At 31.8% G+C, this 25,689-nt stretch overlaps 1 protein-coding gene across 2 annotated transcripts in view; it reads right to left on the bottom strand.

The window, feature by feature from the left end:
• Positions 1-24,809, bottom strand: part of LOC130675578 (cubilin-like) — a 97,451-nt gene extending 72,642 nt beyond the window's left edge. For both annotated transcript variants that reach the window (XM_057481348.1, XM_057481349.1), the window contains exons 1-14: positions 24,640-24,809; positions 24,443-24,572; positions 24,167-24,358; positions 24,040-24,093; positions 23,809-23,949; positions 23,587-23,690; positions 23,099-23,489; positions 22,721-23,033; positions 22,311-22,636; positions 21,875-22,228; positions 21,647-21,809; positions 14,764-14,954; positions 7,960-8,479; positions 7,661-7,883 (exon numbers count right to left, since the gene is read on the bottom strand). In XM_057481348.1, the coding sequence (XP_057337331.1) occupies positions 7,661-7,883; positions 7,960-8,479; positions 14,764-14,954; positions 21,647-21,809; positions 21,875-22,228; positions 22,311-22,636; positions 22,721-23,033; positions 23,099-23,489; positions 23,587-23,690; positions 23,809-23,949; positions 24,040-24,093; positions 24,167-24,358; positions 24,443-24,572; positions 24,640-24,740 (3,203 nt within the window). In that variant the 5' untranslated portion in view covers positions 24,741-24,809. The remainder of the gene's footprint in view (positions 1-7,660; positions 7,884-7,959; positions 8,480-14,763; positions 14,955-21,646; positions 21,810-21,874; positions 22,229-22,310; positions 22,637-22,720; positions 23,034-23,098; positions 23,490-23,586; positions 23,691-23,808; positions 23,950-24,039; positions 24,094-24,166; positions 24,359-24,442; positions 24,573-24,639) is intronic.
• Positions 24,810-25,689: the final 880 nt, after the last annotated feature.

Raw genomic sequence — 25,689 nt, 5'->3', positions numbered from 1 at the left:
AATAAATTTTGCATAAATTTTTTAAAAACATTTCTCTTTGGTTTTCTTTCATTTTATTATAGCATTTGAACATAACATAATTAATAATAATTACTAACTATTTTTTAGTTGTGCGAAATATAATAAAATAAATTTAAAAAAAGTTCGTTACTATTGTAGGTAAGGAATTGAACTATTAATTGTTAACTACATAAACAATCGAGGTATTTTTTAAATTTATTTGATGAATTTGTAACATTATACTCTATGCGTATCTTGAAATTTTCAACTTTACGCCCGGTAGTCCAACATTAAACGTCCTATAACTCAAAAAGTATGGATATTAAAAAAAAAGTTTCAAACAAAAGTTGTAAAGAATAAACTGATCTTTAAAAATGGATTAATGCATTTTATTGATTAATCTAATATTTCAAGAGTTATTGGCCACGATAGAAAAACCGGTTCATCAAATGGGCCATAAATCGTAAACGGTAAGTTTTACAAAAAAGTTTACTGGAAACAAAAGATGCGAAATTTTATTTTCTATAATAATGGTCTTTATGCACTGAGAAAAAAAAATACTATTTTCCAAACATGAATTTCTTCGTTCAAGAAATCCGTTCAAAATATTTATTTTATTATTATTAATTATCAATTCCTTGAGAAAAGAGCATCAAATTTATTTTTGTTATTATATGAATTTGATATTATATTATGAGTAAACAAAAGAATAGCTTTACTTAAATTAAATAAAAATTATTTCCTTCAATTCTACGAATTCTTGAGACAAAATTATATATTCTTGAAAATTATCAAGAATATACGTTCTTGTATCAAGTAAATGTTCTTGATAAAAGTATTTTTTTTTCTCAGTGTGCTTTTGCCCGAAAGTGCATAGTTTCCGAGATATCGGCCGAAAACGTTTTTTCAACATGGCGCTTGTAGCGCCACCTGGATCTGTCAGCATTTTGTGATTTTATGCTCAGTAAGTGATTCTAAACCTTATAAAAAAAAAAAATTTGGATCGGAAATTTAGTGCAAAGTTAAATTCTATTTTTACTGGCCTACAAGATAATGATGCTTCAGTCGCAATGAGTGTGACGTGGTGATGAGCTCCTGTTATAATTGATGGCGTCGTGAGTGCGATGGTACGCTGATTAGAACTATTGGAACATGATTTGCAAATCAACGATCTTTTAGGTTATGATAGTTTGCACTTATTTATTTATTTATATTTTATTTTTATTTTACACTTTAATCTGTAATTTTCACTATTACACACACAAAAGTATTCTGGCTTGAGATGTTGGGTCTTAAAAAAGACGTAAACAATGCTCTCAGAAGGTATATATATATATATATATATATATATATATATATATATATATATATATATATATATATATATATGTTAGGGTGATTCGTTTTGAACGACAATTTTTTTTTCACTCCCATTTGAAAATAATGTTATAGACATTGGAAAAAAAATTCCCTGCAAGTTTCAGCTCTTAATTTTAATTTTAAGTACTTTATATTAGATTTTGAAGTTTTCCCGTTTAAAATACATAGGAAAGTTGGGATGTTTTTAATTAATTCTCTATAACTCAGCTATGCTTCAAGTTATCGGATCGCCGTTTGCGGCATTTTGTAGGTAATTTAATACTCTTCAAAAGTCTCATTAATAATTTTACTCGGACTCTAATTGTTTTTTCTGTTATGACAGAGTGTTTAGCTTGCCAAGTCTGGTCGCACCTAGTATTATGGTCGAATAATAGGGCGCCACTGGAAGATGGACTCGGCCTTCCAGAACCGGATGTTGTTGTAATTTTATTGTAATCAATCAGGGTCGGTTGTAAATTTTATATTTTTGTGAGAGAGGAGAGGAATAATGAACAGGCTGAAATAAATTTATTTAAAGTTTTAATTCCAATTTCTTATTAAATAAGCACCTTGCTTCTAATTTATTTTCCCTTAATAACAATTAATAACCTTATGACAAACTAATCTTATGACAAACTAATTCCGTCTCCTAGACGTTTTCCTTATGACAACTAAATATCGTCCCCTGGACGTTTTTCACACTCCCACACACTCACATATTTTAAGCGTCTTCCGGACGTAACACACTCACACACACTCTCATTAAAAAACCGTCCACCGGACGTTAAACCTTTAATCTTGATAAACCTTGATAAAAAACCGTCCACCGGACGTTAAACCTTATTTTCCTTAATTTCTACTTTTTAAAAAACCATCCACAGGACGTTAACCTGCATTTCTTATTTCCTAGTGTCCACCGGACATATCTTAAACCTAACTTAAATTTTTGTCCACCGGACTTACATCACAGACACAGTTTCTTTCAATTAACATTAATTTGACTCTATTTAAGACTCTACTTTCATTTTGAACTTTTAATATCATCACAATCTTTTCCACCCAATATTATACTATGACTCAAATTCAACTAAATTTCCAATATAAAATTTCCACATTAACTTATTCTGATTACAAATTATCACTCCCTTAATTTCCAATTAACTCACTGATTTTACACATATTAATTAATTAATTTGTTGTTTAAATTAAGTATTAATTAATTAATTTTTCCTTATAATTTTCCACTAATAATTTTACCACTAGTTAATTTGCCACTCTTTTTATACATTAATTTACTTCACAATAAAATAATCCGTTTCTTTCCATTTTACTCAATAACAATATATCACATGATGATTTATGACTTCATTTTTATGACTTCATTTTATTTAGATATTTTAATTAATTAACTTAAAATTAATTTATAATTAAATCACGACTAGAATTACGTTATGAATTGACTAGAAATTCGGCCATTGAGTTGGCGTTACTCGGGTCCTGAATTTTACTGACGGATTCAAGTAAAATAAAGTTTATTCATGAATTAATCCAGCCACTGGAATAAATTCCGGCCTCAATTAATTTACTGACGTTATCGAATAATTTATTTAGTTAGTTATTTACGCGGGAAAATTATTTTATTCCAGCCGAAGGCCTCGGATAAAATAATTCAGAGTTATAGACAAGATGGCGAATAAGAGCGGCGCGAAAACTTTTGAGAAGACGAGGCGCGTGGTTGTAATGGCCAAAGGCCTACAACTTCCAATTTATATACGCGAGAACCAACGGAACGATATTAATTAAATTAATTATAATTAATTCTGCCATTGGAATATAAATTCGGCCTTAATTAATTATAATTTTACCTTGATGAATTTTACAGCAACAACCAGATGAGACTTGTAGCTGATGTCCAGCTATTCCTCCAACTGTCGTTCAATTTTCCTTACAGGTAAATCTGCTCTTCTGGTTCCCGATTGTCCGATTTGTTCACGCTCCAGATTATTAAGGTCCTCGTCTTGCCTCGTATAGAATGGTGTAGATGATGCGTCCAATCACTCTAGTCGTTCACTAACTTTCACTTAGGCGTCCATCGCCTTCGGTCGTCCGACTCACTCTGTTGATTTTTGGCACTGCACTCCCTTATAACTCTTCGATTCACCCCCGGAAAACTCATCCCTACTAAATTAATTAGCCAAAGAGAGGGACAGATTTTCGGGGTCTCACTGATTAGCGACACCCGGTGACATGTCGAATCACTCAATTTAATAAACCGGGTTATAATTAGGACCCGTTATCGACCGTGGACAAATCCAAATTTAGATCTTAATAAATAGTCATTGGAATCTACTTTACCCTGTTACACTGTATTGGTTCTGAAAATAATTTTTTTTTAAATAATTTGGGTTTATAGTCGATATTGACTAACTAACGAAATTTACAGAAAAAGTGCAGATAACGATTTTTTAGGAAATTTTATTCGCTACAAAAAAGACACTCTTAGTTAAGTGGCTCAAGTTCTTCGTTCACGTGATATAGGGATTTTAGTAATTTTGTGAATAAAATATTTGTCAAAAATTTTTCCGAAGTTCATCAATTTGACCCCTTCTGATTTTAATGACTGAATTAAATTAATGAAAGGAAATTTATTTACTGGTTTGAAATTGAAATTCAATAGCATTTGGTGGAATTTTTTGATAAATATTTTATTTACAAAATTACTGAAATCTCTATATTACGTAAACAAGGAACTTGGACCATTTAATTAAGAGCTCCCGAGTCGAAAAATCAGACCTGTTTAAATTGTATTTTTTTCTAACAATTCTCAGAAAATTGAGTGGTCAAGAGAGAGTCTGCTCTATAAAATACCATATGGACTGGACGCCTGGTTTGACTGTAAATAGTGGAGTTTTGTCCCATTTTAACAGGATTACATTCAAACCAGGCGTCGAATAATAATAACAATTCAAATAATAATAATTATTTTTCTTGTACCGTGCCTAGGGATGGAGGTTCGAACCCGACTAGGAACAGGATTTTATTTTTAATAATAATAATAATAATAATAATATCATATAATATAATATAATTATTATTATTGTTTCTTTTTTAGTTAATTGCTCAGGGGGTTATCCTCGGTAGTCCGACTCTACCGAGGGCCTCAGCTGAGCGCCAAATCGTTACTGCTGCGATGCTTCATCAACAAGATGATTAGCATGCGCAGCAGGCCAAGTTTCGTTGCCTTAGGAGACGGAGGGACCCGAGAATAACAGCCTTTTGCATCCGCGATGCCAGAAACTCAACTTGCGCTGAACAAGTTGGTATTCTAGCCAGTGCAGACACAAACGACTGCTTTATCCCTCCTAGGACGCCAACAATGAGGACGACAAGTTTGACACGGTAACCTGGGTGAAGTTTGCCAATTTCGAACAGGAGATCCTGATATATCTCGTGTTTGTGCTCTTCTTTAACCGTGATGTTATACTCAGCAGGTGCTGAGAACTCGATGACATAAATGTCACGAGTGGTTTTATCGAAGAGCACAATATCAAGTTTGTTGTGATCTATTTTCCGAGTTGTTGCGAATGGCACGTTCCAATAAATACGGCAACGGTCATTCTCAACAACTTGCGGAATATCTCCTGGCAGATAAGGCAGCACTGGTGTTTTGTCGATACCGTGCGTATGTCTTAGATGGTAATAAAGCACTCGCAGAGCAGCATTGTGACGCTGGATGTATGCACTTCTTGCCAGCACAGGACATGCTGACAAGAGATGCATAAGCGTCTCAGGATGTTGCTTACACACCCTACACGATGTGTCGGGTAGCTGCATCTGGAGTACTTTCGCACGGTATTCGAGGGTATTGATTACACCATCTTGGCAGGCAAAAATATATCCTTCGGTCTCGGACATCAGGCCAGCTGACTTAAAGAAGGAAAACGTCAGCTGGGTGGACAAGCCATGATGACGCACGTGTTTAAAGAACACGCTGTGCATAGACTTGTCCATGTGTGTACTGAGCAGTTTTTGCTGCTCAGCATTCCTGACGACACTCTTAAATTCCTCCTTAGGCAGTTCAATAAGAGGGTTTACTCTTCCGAGACCGAGGGATTTTGCCGCGTACCTTGCTGCCTTATATAAGAACGCTCCCTTCTGCAGATTCTCATGACTATGAACAATCTGCATAAGGAAGTCGTTCTCATCTGCTGTGAAATTGACAACTTCGTATGTTAGACCCAAAACCAAACGATCATGTAGACACTCCAAGCTCTGTAGACCTCTCCCTCCGATGTACCGGGAAAGGTATAATCTGGTGACTGAGGACTTAGGGTGCATGCTCCGATTGATGTTCATGACTTTGCGTGTCTTGATATCGAGATCTCTAAGCTCTTTTCGGGTCCATTTAAGGACACCGAAAGAGTAGAGTAGTACTGGGACAGCAAGCATGTTTGTTGCAGAGACTTTGTTTTTTCCGGAAAGTTCTGATGACCAGTATATATCGTCCTTAAGTAGCAAAATTATCCGTAGCTCACGCTGGCATCGATTTAGTTTCCCCTACCTTCGCCCGAAACGAATTTCTCAAAGTCAATCGGTTAATATCCCGACTAGAATTTCTTCCTGATTTGCCTGAAGTACCATAAGGACCTTATCAGGTTAATATAAGGTTTGCCTTATTAGGGCAAACCTGACAAGTTTCTTGTCAGGACCTCATCAGGATATCCATATTAAAAAAAAAAGTTATTTGCCATCAGGTCAACCTGACGAGTTCCTAATCAGGACCTCGTCAGGATATCCTTATTCAAAAAAAAGTTATTTGCCATCGGATCAACCTGACAAGTTCCTTGTCAGAACCTCATGAGAATATCCTCATTCAAAAAATAGTTATTTACCATCAGGTCCAACCGACGAGTTCCTGATCAGGACCTCATCAGGATATCCCTATTCAAAAAAAAGTTATTTGCCATCGGGTCAACCCGACGAGTTCCTGATCACGACCTCGTCAGGATATCTTTATTAAAAAAAAAGTTATTTACCATCGGGTCAACCTGACAAGTTCCTTGTCAGGACCTCATCAGGATATCCTTATTCAAAAAATAGTTATTTGCCATCAGGTCCACCTGACGAGTTCCTGATCAGGGCCTTATCAGGATATCCCTATTCAAGAGAAAGTTATTTGTCATCGGGTCAACCTGACGAGTTCCTAATCACGACCTCGTCAGGATATCTTTTTTAAAAAAAAAGTTATTTACTATCGGGTCAACCTGACAAGTTCCTTGTCAGGACCTCATCAGGATATCCTTATTCAAAAAATAGTTATTTGCCATCAGGTCCACCTGACGAGTTCCTGATCAGGGCCTTATCAGGATATCCCTATTCAAGAGAAAGTTATTTGTCATCGGGTCAACCTGACGAGTTCCTAATCAGGATCTCGTCAGGATATCTTTATTCAAAAAAAAGTTATCCCATCCCTTTGAATATTCCATTTACAGGCTAAAAATTAAACAAAGTACAAAAGAATATTATATCAAAATTACGTCAATCATTGCAGCACAGATTTTTTACTTCTTCATCAGTTATTCTTTGCCATCATAATGAATATTATATTTACACTTTCAAAATTACATGTGTATGCCAGCGCAGTGGATAGCATCGAGGACTTTGAATCGGAAGGACGCAGGTTCGAGCCCAGCAGTCATCGGGATTTTTTCATCAATAAAAAATATGTTTACTTCCTCTAATTAATGCTCTCAATACGATAGATAACATTATCGATCGAATTAAAATTCTCTTATTTTTTTTGCAATTTAATATTTTTTTTAAAATAATTAGTAATAAGGCAATCCTGATAAGGATTTGATGAGGATATCCTGGTAAGGTCCTGATAAGGCAATCCCGATGAGGACCTCATGGGTCTTAAGCGTTACATCCATATCAGGATCCTCGTCAGAATACCCTGATCGGGACCTTATTTGAAATAAGGTTAACCCGATAAGGACCTCGTCAGGCCCTTATGAAAAATTCTAGTCGGGTATGTTTTAAAAAGATATGGAAAGTTTTCATCATAATTATTCAAAACTAATTAAGTTTTAAAAAAAATTAGTACTGTATTTTTAAAATTGTTTGAATCAAAGTCCAGCGCAACATCTCGATTAATCGCATAAAACTTATATTTTTCTCATTGCGTTGTTAATGAAAATTATTCTTTAATTTTTGTTACTATGTGGAAAATCGATATTCATGTAAAGTTAACAAATATTAATGAAATATTTATTTTTAGAAAAAACTGATTTTTTATTACCTGCCAACTTCAACAACTGTTCCTTCATAGTTCTCTAAAAGTTTAACATAATCAGTTAAGCACTTGTCGTGATACTCTAAATCAAATGATACCCATGTAAGTTGGATAACATTTCCTGGTGGTGCTTGAATATTCCATGTGCACTCTTCATCATTTGCGTATCCACTTGAATCGGATGGACTACGAATTTCTCCATTATTTAGTTTAAGAAGTCCACCACATCCTTGAAAATTGAAATTTACTTTATAAACTTATTATTATAAATTAACAAAATTTAAACAATGTCATTATTTATATACTTCGGTTTACAGTAGTATAGTTTGCAAGAAAACCTCGGCCATGAATACTCGCATCGGCTTCAAACTTGAGATACATATAATTTAGTGATGAATATATTGAATCACTTGGTATTTTTTCTTCATCACCACAAAGATTAGCAAGAATTGTTGAATTTTCACTATCTCCATCATGAATTTCCAAATGATCGAAATAACAATCGATAAAAGACGAACCTTCAATGTCCATGTCAACTATATCTAAGACAATCCCTTTACCTGGTGGTTGAACTATCATAAAATGACAGGTTCTAGCACCTGGGTAATGATTTGGATAATATGGTGACTTTATTATTCCGGATGGCTCGTGGAATTCACCACCACAAGACGTTTCATATTGCAATTTGAAACCTGTATGTTCATTACTCCAATCACTTTTAAAAACTATCAATGCAACGTTTGAATCCAGTTCCATTGTTGAAGGTAAATTACTACCACAAAAGGTCCCTAAAGTTGGAGAGTCCATATCAGGTCCTTCAAAAATCTACACATAAAAAAAAGCATATATATATATGTATTAGGGTGGCACAAAAATACCGACTATTTTTTGTTTTTTTCGATCTCGCATGAAAATTTGTTAGTTGACGATGTTTTAAGAAGCCTCTCCAAAAATCAGCTCGATAAAAAATTTTCAAGAGGTCGCTCACGAATTTTAAAAATATCAAAAATGATAGAAAATTGACTTTTTTATTTCGAATTTTTTTTTTTTTTTATGGCAGTAATAGTTCATATTTGTGAAATCATGACTACGCTGAAAATTTAAGCCCAAAATTTAAATATTTAAACCTCGCTTAAGAATTTTGAATGTTTCCGAGTGCTGTCTTTTGGGCGTTCCCGAACGACCCTTAAATATTAATGATAAAGCTTCTTGATTTTTTCACTATCAATTAGTGAAATTTTTTTTCACGAGAAATAGAAATAATAAGTTATTTACATACTTATTTATTTTTTAATTCAATTTGAAGGTTTTTTCGCTTATTCAAAACTTACCCTTATCAAAGTCTAGCGTAAACAGAATCATGCAAATTTGAGGCTTATTATAAAAAATATCAATACTACGAGAAAATTTGTGCTACATGTAGTGCCATGAAATCACCAACAACATCCACGTTGTTACAAATAATATTTTGTTATCGATCACAATGACAGAAAAGTATTTGGGAAATCCAAATAAAGCCTTAAATTTGTATGGTTCTGTTTACTCTACACTTTGAGAGCCTGTAAGTATACGAAATATCAAGTTTACACATTCGACTCCTAGGACTTTCGTTTAAGAAATATAATGCCCTACAAGAATATCCTAGAACCGAATTTTTGACTCACATGGTTCAAAAGTTATAATATTTTTAATCAAAAAAAATTTTTTTTGAATGTTATTTAAATGGGAAATTTCAGATGGCTACCGACACCTTTTAAAATTGAGCTAAAAATTTTGCCCAATGGGAGAATTTTTTTCTCGATATATAGGTCTTTTTAAGACGTAAATTCGATAGGTTGGTTTTTTTGGCTCACCCTAATATATTGAGACAATGTGAATTGTCATCTTCTCCCTCAGCCTTGCGGTTCTCATTTTTCCCCGTCTCGTTGCCGTCTGAAACCACCTAAAGCTAGTCATAGTGCCATGGTCACATGACTAGTTATCACCTCAACGCATGACCGTGAGGGGAAGTGGGGAGCGAGCCCAAAAACTCAGCCCTAAGACCCTACGGTGATTGAACTTCACTTCGATCCTGGATCAATTAGTGATAAGACGTATAATTGAGTTTTACTGTCATATACTAGCAATTTATTTGCGACTTTGTTAATACGGATAACTACTTTGTAAATCGGGAAATTAACTTGCGTTATAGTTGTATTAATAGCAATTCTCTTGCGATATACTTTACTGTCCAAGTTTACTGATTATTATAAACAAAGTTAGTTCCATTAAATATTACTGTACGTTACCGGCGATATATTCGCGATATAAAATTATACTGTGCCACGTATCTGTTTACATTACATCCAGCGTTTGCACTTTCTTGTAAGTAATTTTGATTATTATAATTGGCAATAAACTTGCAAAGAATTCTGATTAATTCCTTTTATTCCATCTATCACTGTTCATCCTACTTATTTCCTATTTTACTGGTAATATTATTAAATAGTCTGATAAAATAAATATTAATTAAGTTACAAATAGTAATTTGACCATCAATAAGAATATTCTATAATTTTATAAGCCGTGAGGTAAGTTGATAAGTTTTCTCATACGTTGCCGAGTTTGAATAAGTGCGGGTCTTTGCTTTGCAAGAACCCCAGCCCACTGCTCTGTCCAAGTAAAATAAAATTTGTTAGAGGCCAGCCTAAGCCAGGGTTCAACCCGCGAATTCTGGTGGCTGCTGGTAAAAATCGCGAAGACGAAAAGCGATTTGTCTCAATATATATATATATATATATATATATATATATATATATATATATATATATATATATATATATATATATATATATATTAATGTTCACCAGCCGGCTTGAGTAGAATTTTTGTACTATTAAATGACTATATATATTTTTTTGGACTATCGATATCAATATCCTAGGATTAACCGTGCAATCCTTAAATATCCTTAGTTTTTCGCACTTTTTCACGTAAAAAAAAATTGGAGGTGGTAATAACGAAGCGTAGAGTCAATTGTTAATATCCTGGCTAGCCCCATAACACCCGGGAAAAAATGATTTTGCCTAATCATATATGATCATGCATAATTGTCTATATATGATCAAATCCAAAAATTGGCCAGGTCTGATCATACATAACTTGATCTGTTTATACATGATCATATATGATTATATATAATCATGCATGAACGAATATAGTCATTTTTAGAATCTCATTTAGAATATCTGTAAATTATTAATTAAGTAGTTTAATTAGGATTTATTGTCTTCATCAATATCAATGTCGGTTAAAATTAAATAAAAAAAAAAAAAAAAAATTAATAACCATCGACAATTATTACTACGAAGTCACCCATCCAATTAATGTCCAACACCGATGTAGCTTAACTTTGGTTATCGATGGTTTGTAGTCTGATCCTCTAGTCTGTTATACACTTACAATTAAGAAACGTTTATGGCATTACTTAACTCAAATAATCAAATTGATACTTTATACTTTTAAATTACTGCCGAAACCTTTGAACATTTTTTAAGTATTGGGGATTTAAGTTTGATTGATAGTTGACAGAATAAAAATTTAATAACATTGATATTAAAAAATTGTCATATTATTTTATATATATTTTAGGGTGGGCCAAAAAAAGTGACTATTCTTTTTTTCTTTGGTTACAGTGAAAATATTGTTTGAGATGATGAAAAAAAAATTCTATCAAAATTTGAGCTCTTAATATTAATATTAAGAGGTGCCTATTTGCAATTCTCCATTTCCCATTTAAATAACATGGGAAAAAAAATTTTTTATTTTTTTATTTTTCTAGCTCGGCATTTGCACGTCATATAAATGAGTCCATAGCATATTCTTATAGAGAATTTAACGCTCTACAAAAAAGGTCTCTTATCATTTTTTGATAAATCCATCCATTTGAAAGTTATCGGAGCTGGAAGTCAAATCTATAATAAATTTCCAGATCTTTTTACCTTTCCAGCGAAACTATCAGACTTATCAAAAAATGTCATAGAATTTTTTTTATAGACAATTTTATTCCCTACAAATTATTTTCAATGAAGTTCTTTGAAATACCGCATTGTTTTCTAGTTATTTTCATTTTAATGCCAAGCTCGTAAAAATAATAGTCTTCTACTCTATTCTGAGAACTTAAGATTAAAATGAAAATAACTTAAAAACAATGCGGAATTTGAATGAACTTTATTTCAACTAATTTGTAGGAAATAAAATTGTCTATAAAAAGATCCTATGACATTTTTTGATAAGTCTGATAGTTTTGCTGCAAAAGTAAAAATATCTGGAAATTTATTATAGATTTGACTTCCAGCTCCGATAACTTTCGAATGGATGGATTTATCAAAAAATGATAAGAGACCTCTTTTGTAGAGCGTTAAATTCTCTACAAGAATATGCTACGGACTCATTTATATTACGTGCGAATGCCGAGCTAGAAAAATAAAAAAATAAAAAATTTTTTTTCCCATGTTATTTAAATGGGAAATGGAGAATTGCAAATAGGCACCTCTTAATATTAATATTAAGAGCTCAAATTTTAATAGAATTTTTTTTTCATCATCTCAAACAATATTTTCACTGTAACTAAAGAAAAAAAAATAGTCACTTTTTTTGGCCCACCCTAATATATATATATATATATATATATATATATATATATATATATATATATTTAAATATTTATAGGTTTCATATCAATGAAATCTGATCAGATTTAATCATAGACATATATAACTACATATAGGTTTATATCAGTCACGTCTGATCAGATCTAATTATATATAGGCCTATATCTAATTATATATGGGTTTGTATCAATCATGTCTGATCAGATCTAATCATGTATAGACTTATAGATGATCAGATCTGATAATATATAGACTCATATATGGTTATATATGGAGTTATAACAGCCAGGTATGATTATATCTAATTATATATAGACTCATATATGATCAGACCTGATCATATATAGACTCGTACATGATTATATATGGGGTCATAACAGCCAGGTATGATCAGATCTAACTATATATAGACTTATATATAAATAGATCTGATCATATATAGACTTATGTATGATTATATATTGGGTCATAACAGTCAGGTATGATCATATCTAATTATACATAGACTTATATATAATCAGATCTGATCAGATCTAATTATATATAGACTTATATATAATCAGATCTGATTATATATAGACTTATATATGGGCTTATAACAGCCAGGTATGATCAGATCTAATTATGTATGGGGTCATATATAATTATATATAATTATATATGACCCCATATATAATCATGCATGATTATATATAACTTCATATATGATTATATATAATCATATATGATCATATATAATCATATATGAACATATATAATCATATATGATTAGGCAAAATCATTTTTTCCCGGGCAGTCAGTTTTATGAAAAAAAATCTGGCCATCAGTTAGCACTGCGGACCAGCCCTAAAACTCCTCGCTGTTTTTAAGCTCTAGGAGCTCGAAATCATCAATGTGAATGCACGAGCTCTTTGAGCTTGGAAATTTATGAATCGAAAATCACTAATAAACAAGCGTATTTCAATTTTTATTCCCAATTATGTTCAATTAAATACATGTATTGATACAGAAATTAATGTCAGTGATCGAAATAATGATTTAAATGAGTTTTGACCCGGATCAGAGCGATAACATATAAAATATCCAAGAAAAATATTGAAAACGGTGCATTTTGTTGCTTTTTTCCGTGAAATAAATATATCAAAATTACACAAATTGACAGTAAACTTCCATTGTCAATTTGTATCACACAATGAAGTTTTTGAGTTCCTTTTGTCATTGCTGTTCTATTAAACTTCATTTCGTGATACCAAATGGAGATGGAAGTTTACTTGTAAAACAATACTAAAATTCAACTGAATTCGAAATTCACAAATTGTTTAAGCGTCAAAAAAAATAAACTTCGTTTATTACTTTGGGGTTCAAATTCGGATCAATTTCATTTACTATCCTTTCCTGGGTATTTTTTGTTCCTTATTGGCTATCGTCCCAATAAGGCCACGTACCACTTCTCCTAGGTCATAAAGATAACTCATAAGTAGTTCTTAGTTGATTTTTAAAATTTATTTATTGAATGAGTAGAAAAACTTCCAAAAATAGTATACTCCGAACGGCACAGTAGTTAAAAAAAAATCATAGCATCTAAATAGACCGATCTGAGAATGTCCATTGGTCAAATTAAGTCGAAAAACAATATTTAGGGAAAAAAACTTTTTTCGAATAAAGAAAAAAAATAGAACGAATTGTTTGTCCACGATCGGATTGGTCTAAAAATTTTCTAAATTCATCCAAGTTTTTTTGAGAATTTTTTCAAAAAAATCGAAGGGGGCATACATTTCCAAAAAACATTTTTTTTGCTTCAAACTTAAAATAAACAATGAAGGAATTGATTAAGAATAAAAACGTGTTATTTTCTTGAAAGAACATTCAAAAACGAAGATTTAAAAAAAAAAAACGATCCGATTGGTGTACTTTTCGCGAAGTTATAACCGTTTCAAAAAAAAAACCTCGTATTTTGAAAAAAATCGGTATCTTGGAAACGAGTAGTCAAAAAAATTTGAAAAAATTCATGAGAGCGTTTTTTATCAGCCTCCAAAACATATAAATTTTTCAAAAATATCGGAGGGGGTGACCTCAAAAAGTGGCCGATTTGGTATGGAATGCCCCATATATATATATTCCCTTATATATATATATTCCCTAATATATATATATATATATATATATATATATATATATATATATATATATGGGAAGGGAAAGCGGCTGAAAACTCATTTGTCATATTTATAATTACGACCAATATTAACACATACCAAATAAATGATCTCTTAAAAATTTCATCTCAAATTGTAAACTTTCAAAAGTTGCTCAAGAATTATATAATTTTCAACTATTAAATATGTATTTCTGGATTAGTTTAATAAGTTTCTTAATAAAACTAAACGTTATTATCATAAATCACTAGAAGAAAACAAATTAAGATAGAAAAATAATAAATAGATCAAAGATTTTTACCTGAAGGTAGTCAAATAAACAACTATCTGACTCTTCGAGATCAAAAGTAGTCCAAGTAATTCTAATTTTTTCACCAATTGGTAACTGAATTTTCCACTCACATAACATGTTAGGTAAATAAGATGATTGATCAGTTGGGGAAGAGATAATATCTTGAGCCGCAGTGTACACTCCTCCACAACCAGGAATTCCTAGATAAGGTAACATAGTTTTAAATAAACGTATGCGAAAAATTGAAGAAATAGAAAAATTTTATAAATTTTTCCGCGACTTTCGCAAGGCTGTAACTTTGTAAAGAATAATCGTATCGAGATTTTAAAAAAGCATTTTAGAGCTGAAAATTTTTAGCTTCGATGCACTTTAATTCAAAATTTTTCAAAGTGACGGCTATTGCGTAAACATGAGCAATTTCAACCACTTTCGAGAAATAAGGCCAATGCATAGGTCAGTTAGAAAATATACTTAGTTTAAATTTTCTTTTTGAAGCCTTGTACGACATATTTTCGCAGAAATATTAGCCTACAAACAAAAAAAGATCTTTTTGACTTTGATCACACCGGCACACAAAAAAAATTAAGTAGAACGTGCATTTGACCAGACCTACCTACGGGTACGTATTTTGTTCCGCTTAATCCGAATTCAAGGTCAGTTTGACCCCTACACCCTCGAAATTTCGAAAAAACTTCAAAAAACCATAAAAATGATGAAAATTGGCAGTTTTAATGATAAAAAAATGTTTTAGAACTAAACTAAGCGTGATTTTCATGTATTTCGATCCGCTGAATATGAATCGAAACTTTATTGAGACCACGAGCCATTTTAAATGTGAAAAAATCACACAAAACTCTCGAAAATTCCGAAAAAATATAGTTTTCATGGTAAAAAAACTTCTTCTGGTCCAATTCAGATAAAATTTTATATCTTTTGATGTCTTCAAATCGTATCTTAATTTTTTTAGTCTATTCACCCTCTAAAGCTGGAAAAATTCGAAAAAATTGTAAAAATTACCATTCATAACAGAAAAACAATTGATTGAACATGATTTAATGCCTAAAATAAATTACTCCTGTCCCTGGGTTAACGGCACACACACCGTTAACCCAGGGACTCTGCCAGATGGTTCTGTTGCCCACCGTCACCACGTGGAGGTGCCCTGGTTACAGGCACAAGCAATTATAAGTCTTCAAAAGTCAAAAACGAGAGTAAAAAAACCAAAAAAATTGCTTTTTTCGGAATTTTGGAGGGTTTGTGTGATTTTTTTACATTTAAAACGGCTCGTGGTCTCAATAAAGTTTCGATTCATATTCAGCGGATCGAAATACATGAAAATCACGCTTAGTTTAGTTCCAAAAAATTTTTTATCATTATAACTGCCGATTTTCATCATTTTTACGGTTTTCTGAAGTTTTCTCGAAATTTCGAGGGTGTAGGGGTCAAGCTGACCTCGAATTCGGATTCAGCGGACTAAAATACGTACCCGTAGGTAGGTCCGGTCAAATGCACATTCTACTTAATTTTTTTTGTGTGCCGGTGTCATCGATCTCTTATAAGGAAGGTATCCCAAGTGTCCCTCTCTGATTTCGATGAAACTGAGATGTGTTATTCTTCGTCAAAATCTGAGGGACTTTTTTTTTTAGCTGAGGAAAAACATCATGGGGGTGAAACCAGCCCTCAAACTTTAGACTCCAAATGGGTGTTTTTTAAGTTTCGTATACTTGCAGTTCAAATAATCGAATGGGACCAACGGCATCATTTTCGGGGTAAAAAATAATGAAAAGTACAATTGGTGTTATAATAAATAAATAAATAGAACAAAAGTTATGAAGGTTGAAATTCACAAAACTTTTATTTAAAAAAAACTATCCAATCGATTTTATCAAAACGAACGGTGATTGAAAGAAGAAAAACAAAGTAGAGGAAACGTCTTTTTAGGGTTTTCCGAGAAATCAAGTTTAGAAGGTGAACAACCCCTAAGTCCATCTACATGACCAACATGAAAACATCAATATTTTATTAGCGTTAGTTTTAATTAATCGAAAATTATTTATTCATACAGTTTTAGAAACGAGGACATAATAATAATATCATTTTCTTATATTTTACTTACTGTCTTATTTCTACCTTTTAAATTCTACATGAAAGATATGCCAGGTCGCCATCCCTGATTTTGCTGCCACTGAAATATGTTATTCTACTTAAAAGTCCTAAAAGACTAGAACTTCCGAATAGTAGATACGATTTTTGGTGTTAAAAATATATACATGTATATTAGGGTGAACCAAAAAAACCTACCAATCGAATTTACGACTTAAAAAGGACCTGTATATCGAGAAAAAAATTCTCCTATCGGGCAAAATTTTTAGGTCAATTTTAAAAGGTGTCGGTAGCCATTTGAAATTTCCCATTTAAATAACATGCAAAAAAATTTTTTTTGATTAAAAATATTATAACTTTTGAACCATGTGAGACAAAAATTCGGCTCTAGAATATTTTTGTAGGGCATTAAATTTCTTAAAAGAAAGTCTTGGAAGTCGAATTTGTAAACTTGATATTTCGTATACTAACAGACTATCAAAGTCTAGTAAACAAAATCATACAAATTTAATGCTTATTATTAAAAATATCAATAATACGAGAAAATTTGTTCTACATGTAGTGCAATGAAATCACTAAAAATATCCACGTTGTAAGAAATAATATTTTTTTATCGATCACAATAAAAGAAAAGTATTTGGAAAATCCAAATAAAGCCTTAAATTTGTATTATTTTGTTTACTCTAGACTTTGATAGTCTGTTAGTATACGAAATATCAAGTTTACAAATTCGACTTTTAGGACTTTCTTTTAAGAAATTTAATGCCCTACAAAAATATTCTAGAGCCGAATTATTGTCTCACATGGTTCAAAAGTTATAATATTTTTAATCAAAAAAAATTTTTTTGCATGTTATTTAAATAGGAAATTTCAAATGGCTACCGACACCTTTTAAAATTGAGCTAAAAATTTTGCCCAATGGGAGAATTTTTTTCTCGATATACAGGTCCATTTTAAGACGTAAATTCGATAGGTAGGTTTTTTTGGCTCACCCTAATATACATGTATATATTTTTAACACCAAAAATCGTATCTACTGTTTCTTTCTACTTTTCGGAAGTTCAAGTCTTTTAGGACTTTTAAGTAGAATAACATATTTCAGTGGCAGCAAAATCAGGGATGGCGACCTGGCATATCGTTCACGTAGAATTTAAAAGGTAGAAATAAGACGGTAAGTAAAATATAAGAAAATAATATTATTATTATGTCCTCGTTTCTAAAACTGTATGAATAAATAATTTTCGATTAATTAAAACTAACGCTAATAAAATATTGATGTTTTCATGTTGGTCATGTAGATGGACTTAGGGGTTGTTCACCTTCTAAACTTGATTTCTCGGAAAACCCTAAAAAGACGTTTCCTCTACTTTGTTTTTCTTCTTTCAATCACCGTTCGTTTTGATAAAATCGATTGGATAGTTTTTTTTAAATAAAAGTTTTGTGAATTTCAACCTTCATAACTTTTGTTCTATTTATTTATTTATTATAACACCAATTGCACTTTTCATTATTTTTCACCCCGAAAATGATGCCGTTGGTCCTATTCGATTATTTGAACTGCAAGTATACGAAACTTAAAAAACACCCCTTTGGAGTCTAAAGTTTGAGAGCTGGTTTCACCCCCAAGATATGTTTTTCCTTAGCTAAAAAAAAAGAAATCGGTCTATCAGTTGACCCTGCGGGCCAGCCATAAAACTTCCCGCTGTTTTCGAGCTCAAGAACCTCGAAAAGATTATTGTGAGTACATTTTCGAGCTCTTCGAGCTTGAAAATATTTTTGTGTGCTGTTATTTTTGAGAAAAAAAAACGTTTTTCACCATTTTTTCTCCAACGATATTTCTCAAACGAATTGACCGATTGAGATGGTTAAGGTGGAAATCAACGTGGTTTATTAAGGTCTAGAACTGATTAGATTTCAAAATCGATTGATTTAATTTTTTTGTAGATATATGAAAAAAAACGTTTTTCACTATTTCTTTCATCAACAATATCTCTTAAACGAATAAACCGACTAAGACGGTTGAGGAGGAAATTGACGCGTTTTATCAAGCTCTAAACCTGATCGAATTTCGAATTCGATTCATTCAGTCGTTTTTGAGATATTTTAAAAAAAATAAAAAAAAATTTTTTTTTAATTCTTTCGACAACGGGTTCTCTGAACAAATTAACCGATTTTGATGGTTGAGGTGGTATTCAACGCGGCTTATAAAGCTTTAGAGCCCAGTCGATTTTGGAATCAATCCATTGAGCACATTAAAAGTTATCCAAAAAAAACATTTTTAAAAAAATTTTATTTTTGGAATATCTCTGAACGAGACCTACCGATAAAATTTAATTTTCCACAGCTTCAAGATATTGACAAGCCGCGTCGAATGACACCTTGACGATCAAAATCGCGTCTTCCGTTCAAAAAACAGAGCTACTTACATACGTACATACATACATACATACATACATACATACATACATAAATACATACATACATACATACATACATACATACATACATACATACATACATACATACATACATACATACATACATACATACATACGTACATACATACATACATACATACATACATTCATACATACATACTAGGGTGATTAGTTTTGAACGACTATTTTTTTTTTTCACTCCCACCTAAAAATATTGTTATAGAGATGAAAAAAAAATTCCCTGCAAGTTTCAGCCATTAATTTTAATTTTAAGTACTTTATATTTGATTTTGAAGTTTTCCCGTTTAAAATACACAGGATAGTTGGGATTTTTTTTAATTCTCTATAACTCAGCCGCATTTCAAGTTATCGGGTCGCCGTTTGCGGCATTTTTTAGGCAATTTGATACTCTTCAAAAGTCTTCTTAATAGTTTTACTCGGACTCTAATTGTTTTTTTTTTGTATTGGTTCTGAAAATAATTTTTTTAATAATAAGTTGGGTTTTTGGTTGATATTAACTAAATATCGAAATTTACAGAAAAAGTGCAGATTAAGATTTTTTAGGAAATTTTATTCGCTACAAAAAAGGTCTTCATAGTTAAGTGGCTTAAGTTCTTCGTTCACGTGATATAGGGATTTTAGTAATTTTCTAAATAAAATATTTGTCAAAAATTTTTCCGAAGTTCATCAATTTGACCCTTCTGATTTTAATGATAGGATTAAGTTAATGAAAGGAAAATTATTTACTGATTTAAAATTGAAATAAAATATCATTTGGTGTAATTTTTTGACAAATATTTTATTTACAAAATTACTAAAATCCCTATATCACGTGAACGAAGAACTTGAGCCACTTAACTAAAAGGACCTTTTTTGTAGCGAATAAAATTTCCTAAAAAATCGTTATCTGCACTTTTTCTGTAAATTTCGTTATTTAGTTAATATCAACTAAAAACCCAAATTATTATGATAAAAAATTGTTTTCAGAACCAGTACAGAAAAAACAATTAGAGTCCGAGTAAAACTATTAAAGAGACTTTTGAAGAGTATCAAATTGCCTAAAAGTCGCCGCAAACGGCGACCTGATAACTTTAAATGCGGCTGAGTTATAGAGAATTAAAAAAAAATCCCAACTTTCCTATGTATTTTAAATGGGAAAACTTCAAAATTAAATATAAAGTACTTAAAATTAAAATTAAGGGCCGAAACTTGCAGGGAATTTTTTTCCATCTCTATAACAATATTTTCAAGTGGCAGTGAAAAAAAAAATAGTCGTCCAAAACGAATCACCCTAATACATACACTCAGACATCATCTTGAAATTAGTCAGGATAACATCCTAGAACCTCGAAATGTCAGGATATGATAGAAATTCGATTTTCGAAATTCCGACCGAATCCAATAACTTCCCGAATTTTTGAAAATTTTCAATTTTCTTAGCGGGAAGTTAAAAAGTACGTGTCCCTCACATTTTGACGAAGAATAACTTATCTCAGTTTCATCGAATTCGGAGAGGGACACTTGGAATACCTTCCTTGGGAGTAACTAACGCAAAAATGGAAGAAAAGTAAAGAAAAATTATTTTTTAATTTTGATAATGATTGAATAATTAAAGGAATCAAACTTCTTTCTTTAATTGTTTTGCAAGACTTTGATCGATTACCCCAGAAAAACAATTCGATCGATCAACTTAAAAATTTACAGCGTCTAAGGGGGTACATTAAGCTAAAAAACCTGGTAACATTTGGATTTTAATCGATTTTTACAAAGTAGCAGTTGATTTATTGAAAAACCAAAAAAAGTCATTTTGTTGCACTTATTTTTAATGGATATTGAAAATGAAAAAAAAAAATTTTTCCAAAAAAATGGTGAAAGGGTCTTTTGTAGGGGATTTATTAAAGTTTTCAAAGCCGCCCTCCAATTTACCCTGCGATTATTGGTAGCCGAGATGATCGATAATCACAGCCAAAAGGGTCATTTTTTGTTTGTAGGCTAATATCCCTGCGACAAATTGTCGCACAAGGCTAAATAAAAAAAAATAAATTATAGCTGAATAAATTTGCTAACCGACTATGATTTGGTTTAGCTGATAAAATTTTTCCTCGGTCCGTAGGCTCTTTGGAACAAACAAAAATAAATTAGGAAAATTTTTGTCTCGTGATATTTCTCATGCTTACGCAATAGCCGTATCTCTAAAAAACTATTGATAAAAATGCATCGAAACTAGAAATTTCAAGCTATAAAATGTTTTTTTAACTTAAATTTATTTACAGCTTGCAAAAATCACTAAAATGTTTCTAGTCATATAGTTTTTGGCATGAGCGTAAATTTGGTCAAAGAGTTGAGAATACCTTCGATACTTGAATAGGTGATTTGAAACCCTAAGTCTTGACCGTGATCATCTGAATGGAAGTGAACTGTTGCAAATGAGCCAGAAGTAATAAGAGGTGGTGGATGAGTATGATTACAATAAATACCCAGTTGAACTTCTCTATCGCTGACAGTTTCGGTAATCTATCACAAAGTTATAAAAACAATATAATTTATGAATACATTAGGTGTTTAAATTGAAATTATACTTCAAGATAGTCCATATCACAAGTTGGATGTTCTTCAATCATAATGGTAAAGAAGTGAAATTGAATCCGTTTTCCCATACGGACCATAACATGCCACGTACAATCTCTATCCGGAGAATATCTTCCAGGTGATCCAGGTGAACTAATTGTTCCATGTTCGGAATCCAATAATCCACCACAAACAGGTTTAATACTATTCCAATAAAGTGAAAATCCAGTACGGGAAATGCTATTGTCTGTGTGAAGCCACAAATATACGCTATTGTGAGTGGAGATAATGTTTCCATTTAATGGTAAATTGTTCCCACAAAATCTTCCAAGTTGATGACTCCCAGCATTCCCTCCATCATGTATCTATAGGTGAAATTGAAAAAAAAAAAACACGTAATACTTTCTGAAACTGATGATTAAACCATAAATTATTGAAGAAGTATACTTGAAGAAAATCATGTCGGCATCCAGGAGTTGATTCCAAATCGAACTTTGTGAAAGTAACATTTAAAACTAAAGAATTATTTGTAGCTAAAATAAAAGCGCAGCTGAGACCATGCCCATATGTAACACCACTTGAAGGATACGTTAAAGTACCGGATAAGTCACGAATTACGCCTCCGCAAGCTTCTTTTGGCGTTTCGCATCGAGGACCCGAGTAAGTTGCTGTACATTCACATGATATTGCTCTTGTTTCTGTTAGAGTGCAAATTCCCTCATTTTTGCATGGATTCGGAGAGCACGGATTTATTTGTGTAGCACACGTAATTCCTTTATTTGAAGTATCAATCAATTTAAACCAAAAATATAGTTTAAATAGTAGTTAAGAAGAAGTTTCAAGTAAAAGTAATTTACCTGTATAATCAGAATTACATCTGCAGATAAAATTATTATCATGTGGTATACAATGTCCATGAATACATGGGTTACTTGCACAAGGACCGTTATCACTAACAGTGCCTGCCTGACACCCTTGGGGACCGATTCCACTACCGTAGAATCCAGTCGGACAACGACACTCTACAAGAAGATTATTGTATCCAGGATTGTCGATACAGGTTGCGAGTGGATGACACCCTCCATTATTGATTCTACAAGTTCCAACGAATACACATGTAACACCATCACCTTGATAACCGGTTGGACAAGATCCACATACTCTTGATCCCTAGGTAGTTTAATTACGAATAAAATTAGGTAGACTAAAAAAAAACACTTTGGTATGTTAATTACCATTGTATTGATGCATTGAACTTTTGGTATCATACTGCATCCACCATTATCTGAAGAGCATTCGTCAATATCCGCACAATAATGACCATTTCCAGTGTAACCAGTTGGACAACTGCCACAATAGAAATCCCCAGGTACATTAATACAAGGTACATATGGTTGAATTGAGCAAGGAGGATGTTTTGCTGCACATTCATCGATGTCTATTGTACATGCAGGATCATCGCCATTTGACTTCCATCCTTGTGAACATAAACAAGTATAACCACGAGTTGTTCCGGTAGAAACACATGTCCCATGATCACCACATAATGTGTGAGAATTTTGAGCATTACAAGCCATTGTGTTTGAAGTACAATCAACTCCGTACCAACCTGATGTACATGAACAGCTGAAAATAATTTTATTATAATAATATTAATACTTATAACGGATGATTTCAACACAAATTAACGGTATAAATGTTTTAGCTTTGGACTTAAACAAACCGATAAGATCCAGGAAGATTTGTACAAGTCGCTCCATTCTGACAACCTAAATCTGTTCCCATGAATCTTGCACATTCATTTACGTCAATACCACAGTTAGAGCCCTGTGAAGTATTTTTTTAATATATATTCAATTGCTCAAAAAAAAAAAAAAAAATTTATTAAATTTTTTTTTTTTTTTTAGAAAAATTAAAATATAAGAACATACAAAAAATTGTTTACCTCCCAAAAAGAAGGACATATACACTGAAAATTATCATACACTCTTATACAAGTACCTCCATTCAAACATGGATTACTTGTACATTGATTTTGCCGTAGTTTTGATGAAATTGTTCGCAATCGCCCTTCTATTCGTCGAACCTAATATCAAATGTATGATATACAAAAAATTTATCATTTCGTAATAACTATATAATAATAGTTTCATGTTTAAAGTAAATACAAACTTACTCGATCATTTAGTGTGTGAAGGGTTGATTTGGTCACATCATCAATAGGATAATTCTAAAAAAAAATTTTGTGATGAAATAATTTTCAAAATAATTATCCAGTAAGAAAAACGGCTAAACTTAATTACGTCATTCGACGGGGCCGGAAACCGTGAACCAGAAGAATTTGATGATGTATCAATACCGTATTCTAAAATATTTAAACGTCTTTGTAATCCATATGGACCATTGATCGCGTGATCAGCCTTCTGTACTTTTTGTACTAAATCTTTTAAAAACCCATCGCGCCACTGTTCAACTAAACGTGATGCAGTTCTTGCCTAGTGATTAAATCATTCAACATTAATTTCATTCATTATCATATTGAAAACAATAACCGATATTCAATAAAACTGTTAAGTTACCGAAACGGCAACATGCAATAAATCGATGTCATCAATATTGAAATATCCGTGTCCTAAAATTTTAATCGTAATATTTCTATCTTTTGCACTTGAAATAATGAGATTTCCGTCAACAGATTCCAAAACAGGTCTAAAAAAAAATAACAATTTAAATATATTTATTTGAATTAAAATGTGCAAATATTTATTAAAATAACCTTTCGTCCATCCAAGCATCACAAAATGATTTGCATAATAGTAATAGCAAAAATATTAACCACAACACTTTAAATTTCATTATTGTAAGGAATATAAGCATTTACATAATACAATATAACAATTAATTTAATGAAATTATTAATAACATTCCAAGTGATGTTAAGTCTTATAAAATCGGTCCCGAACTGAAGATCTAGAATCAATAGCTGAGTACAGTCAGGTTTTACGAGTGGGCGTGAATGACATTCGTATCACAGTCCGCCCAATATCTTATTACTCAGATAAAAATTCAAACACAAGATTGACTTTATTTTAAAAATAAATTTCCACAATCGACTAAACTTCCATCAACTTCTTATGTGTGACTTTTAGAGACTGAAAAAGACTTTATTAAAATCGAACTCGACGCCTGAAACTCTCTAATGGAATATATACAACATTCATCAATAATGAAAGTAAGAAGCGTTACCCGAGATGAAAGGTGTAATTAAACTCTGTTTAGCTTTGATTATCTGAAACTAACCGTGTAAAGTCAGTTGGACTGAAACGAGGATTGATTTTGATATAGTTTTCCTACCTCATGAACCAATTTTTCGAATAAGTAGAAACAGTAAAAATCAGATACCATAAACTGCTCACTTCCATTTTCTGATAACTTTTCTCTTTTTGAGCAAGTACTTGCGATGATGAAAAAAAGGCCATTCGGCATTTGAAATAGAAGTAGATTTTTTACTGTACATCCTCTAAAACAAAATTGTCTAAGATAGCTGAGTAAGATTATTTAAATATGTCAAATAGTGATATGATTATTATAATTAACGTAATTATTGTTCTTGATATATCGTAGTATTCTTCACTGTCAATTAAACAAAATTGAACATAACCTCTTGAATAAAGAAGTTAAGATACTTTTAAAGCGTTACACTGCTATAATCGACATTTTCTTGATTAAACAAAGCGATTCACTCAGTGGAATGTATATCTATATAGCAGTAAAATTTGATCGTTTTGAATAGTTTCTTTTAAACAGGATGAAATAGTTCTATAAA

The sequence above is a fragment of the Microplitis mediator genome, chromosome 10 (assembly GCF_029852145.1).
Source record: "Microplitis mediator isolate UGA2020A chromosome 10, iyMicMedi2.1, whole genome shotgun sequence".
In the NCBI taxonomy this organism is placed as follows: Eukaryota; Metazoa; Arthropoda; class Insecta; order Hymenoptera; family Braconidae; genus Microplitis; species Microplitis mediator.
Note: the sequence above shows the minus strand (reverse complement) of the source record. Positions and strands in the feature narration are given on the sequence as shown.